The sequence below is a fragment of the Galendromus occidentalis genome, unplaced genomic scaffold (assembly GCF_000255335.2).
Source record: "Galendromus occidentalis unplaced genomic scaffold, Mocc_1.1 scf7180000077430, whole genome shotgun sequence".
Classification (NCBI taxonomy): domain Eukaryota; kingdom Metazoa; phylum Arthropoda; class Arachnida; order Mesostigmata; family Phytoseiidae; genus Galendromus; species Galendromus occidentalis.
Window position 1 is genome coordinate 71,654 of NW_003805418.1, and position 4,660 is coordinate 76,313.

A 4,660-nucleotide genomic window follows, 5' to 3' on the forward strand; every position below is an offset into this window, starting at 1 on the left:
AGAAGACAATCATCGATCGATAGAGAGATCGATCGCTTCGCGGATGAGTCGATTGGAGAGGCGATAAGGATCGGAGATATGTGTTTCAGTAGCATATATTAACGCGCATATTCTCCTTACTAATATAGTGGGAAACGCATCGTTTATTCTTACACTTGAGCGAGCGGATTGATGAAACTTTGGTGTTCCACGTAATCAATCATTCAATCGATCGGTCGACCGACCGACCAAGCGATCATCAAGGATGGGGCCGTCGTCGTAAACGTCATCACCACCGTGAGTGACGTGCGAGCGAACGAGCGAGCACGTGGGGGCGTGCGTGCGTGCGCGCGTGACTGAGTGATTGACTGATTATGGATCGAATGATGCCGTGGCTCCCCTGAATTCTCTTCTTCTTCTCAATCAACGAAGATGACCAAGTCTGCAAGGGACTCACTTTATGGACGAGTTGCTGTCTACATAGAAATTTCCGGGGGAAAATGTTCAACGGAAACGAGGAGAGATAACTTTTGTTTTCCAAGCCTTCCTTGGTGAAGCTCGAGTTCGGAGAGCCGTGAGTCTCAGTGGCTATCTGCTGGTTGTTCGGACGATGACGAACCGCCCTGATGATAATAAGGTACTCAAGCAAAGCAAGCTTGCCCACTACTCTGTAAACTATACTGTGATTACATATCGTATGCCTGACACTCTTCTCAATCGAGTTTGCTTAAATGTAGTTATTAGTATGGCGAATCCTTAGACGCATGTACAGATGTAAGTCTGTCTATCCGGAGTCTCTCTCCCACGTATAGTCGTCCCATGTATGTATTTTCGGTATATTTCAGGGCTCACTTCGTCGAGTCTAAACTGAGTTCTTCCTTCAGCTCTCGACTCCAAAATGGATGTCTCAGGCTGTTCGGACTCTAACCTCAATGAAGACAGCGGCTACGACGACGAAGCATAACAACTGGACGATTCACGCGTTCCCTCTCACAGGAGGGTCTTCGCACTGACTGCATCGGGGAAAAGTTGATGGTACGTCATGACGGGCACGTAAGCGGCGGTGATCACGCGACCCGCGAAGAATCTCCCGTGCAGAACGCCGACCGCGGCCACCGCCGTAGCGATCGATGGGCATTTCACGTAGACGTTGGCTGCTTCCTTGTCTACGAAGCAGTGTACGGCTCCGCCGTGTTTACGACATTCTTGTAGAACGTCCTCGCGAAGTTCGAGGTCCCAGTCTTTTTCTTGGTGAGCTTCGGCCGCGTCGAACATGTTGCTCAGGAGGAAACACTGAGTAGCTATAGATTCCTGCTGGGCGTTGTTCGTTTGACCGAAAGACGGAGCGGATTGCATTTGTTGCAGAGCGGTCTTGGCCGCGTCGGGGAGCTGAATCCCGGTTCCCTCAGCGAGTTTAGCCATCAATGCGAGGCGACCGTGAGCTCCGAGCTCTATACCGGTTCTATCGAGCTCCTCGTTATCGAGAATCGAAGGCGCGCTGCCGTCCATACCTCTTTCAGTAACGTTCCCGACCTTCATGGGGCGTCCGGCGAGCTCGAAACCGTTCAGCTGCTCCATGGCCTTTTTTGCGGCGTCCGCCTCGTGGAACGTTACGAATCCGTATCCTTTAGATTTTCCGGTGTCTTCTTTGATCAGCTCGACGCGATCCAGTCTTCCGAATGGTTCGAAGATCTCTTTGAGCATCTGCTCTGAAATGTCAAAGTGCAAACTACCGACGTAGAGCCTCATCGGACCCTTCGTCGAAGCAGCCGTCTGGTTCGCTTGACGGTTCCTCTCGGCCTGTGTCGGTTGGACAATGATAGGGACGCCGAATAGCTTTTGACCGTTGAGTCCCATGGCTAGAGGCACGGATTCGAGGTCGAAAAATTCAACGTAGGCGATTCCCTTGCTCTTTCGGGTTTTGTTATCGACTATCATACGAACGTCACGCACTTTTCCGACGGCGCTGAAGAAGTCCTCGAGGTCACGAGCGCGAATCCTCTGGCTGAGCTGCATGCAGAAAACGGTTCGCAGATCTCTCTCCTCAGTGCTCATGTCTTCCCCGCCTTTTCTCTGGAATGGACTCAAACCTCTACCGCGAATCGGTGATCGGGATATCGACCTCCGCCTATTGCGCGGACTCCTGGACCTGCGTCTTCTGTAGTTATCCCGATCACGGCTGCGGGATCTCTTAGGCCTTCGGTCTCGAGACCTGTCCTTCCTCCTGTCACGGGAGCGACTCCTCGATCTTCTGTTGTTTTCGCGCCTGCCTCGTTGATTGTCTCGGGATTTACTGCGTCGACGCCTGTCTCTCGACCTGGAACGAGACTTTCGTCTTCTGTCTCTGTCTCTGTCCCGAGACTTGGAACGCTTTCTGTCTTTCGACTTGGAACGAGACCTGGATTTCTTACTTCGTTCCTTCGAACGGCGGCGTTTGCTGTCTCTATCTTTTTGGTCCTTTTCGCGAGGACGCCGATCTTTTTGAACAGAACGTGATCGAGATCTGGAATAGGAACGTGATTCAATTATGTTATAAAACTTTTCAAGTTTTCCACGTATCGAGATGGATTCAATGGTCGCTGAGACAGGGCCGTCGCTTTCTCTGGATGAGGAAAACTCACCTGTTCTTCGTATTCTCCTTGTCAGCGCTCGACGACTCTTTCATGGAGTCGTGCCCGTTGCTGCTTGGTACGCCCTGGAAAGAGGAATTGTGAACGTGAATTCGAGGAATGCGGGGATTCATGGCAGCAGGATTGAAATCGAGAGGCACTCACGTGGTCACTCCTAGGGGAGGGGGATCCGTTCTGATGCACATCCGCAGATGCCATGATCGCTGATGGCCTGAAATGGATAAAGATTAGTTTCAAGCCATCGTCAGTCTCGTGGAGACAGGAATTCAATCGGGTCACATGAGCTCCGGATTGAGGAGCTAATCGGGGGAGAATGATTCTTTTCCGGAGTCCGTAAGTCATCTGGCTTCATGGGGATGCGAAGCTCATATTGCGCAGAATCCTTCCGAGTATTAATTCTCCGTGGCGAGGACGCTTGATCAAGTTGACTTAGGGATCACAATCCCAGCATGGAACAGATGACGGCAGCGAATGGGTATATACCTCATGAAGCGACACGCTATTCTCCGCGTTGAGATATTGAGGTACTCAAAAACTGAGGAATTTTCGATCCCGGCTGAGTCTGTTTAACTATTTTCCGGGATATCGTGAATTTATGCAAGTCTACCCAGTATTTATCGGGAGTTCATGCGAGGCCTTCGGAAATTCCTCAGACGGCTATTTCAATATACTGATGAGACCGATCGATTTTTTTAAGCCATAAGGAGCATAGCCCGTCGACCCTCCCTAAAGCATGAGGGTGTATCATCCTGAGGCGAAAGAAGCTCGCACGAACCCCGGATGCATCATATCACGCCACGAGCTCCGCATACCTAACTCGAATAGACTCAATATTCGCACAGGGTTCGGTGAGATTTCATGTTTCGGGTGGATAACGATCCAGATCAGATAAGCGCTCTTCGATGACGTAATGGACTTGTCGTAAAACATTTATCGAGGGCAGCTCGGAAATCTCGCGACGCGACACACTATATTCCGATAGGCCGGCTCTTTCTCACATGAGATGCAATGCCATACCATAGCCATTATCATAGAACTCGGTGCTCGAGTGCTCTGCATTTCGAAATATCGCTCCGAGGAAGGGCAGATATCAGAATAGCACCCTGTGTTTGCTCAGCAAGCGAGCCGGCCGAAGGTCGGACCCGAATTCTCGATCAGCCTAGGGAAGCACTGAAATTCTAAGCGAACGAGCCCCTCGTGGTTCGTCACAAAGATGATTCGTTTAGAGCAGAAACGCCCTGCTCTCGAGAGCGGCGATATCGGAGGACTCTCGACCCAATATCCTTCGGAATGAATCGGCCACACGGCTATGATTGTGATCGATCGCCTCGTACTCTTGACAAAAATCCATGAGGCGCGAGACCTCATATGCATCGGAATAATATGATTGAGATTGTCCCGGAATAGTTCGCATGGCTCTACCTGAATGCATCATATATTCCCATCCTCGATTTATTAATAATCGATAGTGAAGAACTGAACTCACCCAGTGGAGGCGTTGTAGACGCGAGGAATACGATGACGAGCTAGATTCACTAGGACAAACTTCGTTCACTGCCCTACGCAGAGCCGTCCGAGGAGCTGGATTGTTTACCTGTTAGCCCTCCTGAGGCGGCAGTCGAGAACGATAGTGCGAGTTCAGATGGTCGAGCTGATTCGAGGAGCTTTGATTTCACGCGATCAGCGAGCTCACGATCACGAAAACGTTGAGCAGGAGCCACGACACGATATCCACGGTGCAGTTGGTCTATACGCTCCGTTCCTGTGTGCAGACTCGAAGTTGAATAAAACGATTTCGGTCAATGAGCTTCAAATTTAGGTCCTTATCGATCGTTCGGCCGTCGGTCCGGAAGCTTCGCCGATGGCTCACGGCCGCGATTTAACCACAAGCGGGAAATGCTCTCCGAACAATTCTGTCGGACGCCAGAATTACAGTGATGGCGCAGGAACAACACAAGCACGAGTTCCGCAGGCGATTAATCTTATGCTTAGGCCTAACAACGCGGCATCGGCAGCACACACCACCACATACCGACAATCACTCTACAATG

General features: G+C 50.8%; 1 protein-coding gene across 1 annotated transcript; it reads right to left on the minus strand.

Moving 5' to 3' along the window:
- Positions 1–113: 113 nt before the first annotated feature.
- On the minus strand, positions 114–4,660 carry Caper (RNA-binding protein 39-like protein Caper). Its single transcript, XM_018639299.1, has 5 exons — positions 4,096–4,660; positions 2,754–2,820; positions 2,601–2,674; positions 2,192–2,482; positions 114–2,071 (listed from the first exon to the last, which is right to left on the minus strand). Exons 2-5 carry the CDS (start codon positions 2,805–2,807, stop codon positions 970–972), a joined length of 1,521 nt encoding a protein of 506 aa, XP_018494815.1. The 5' UTR covers positions 2,808–2,820; positions 4,096–4,660; the 3' UTR covers positions 114–969.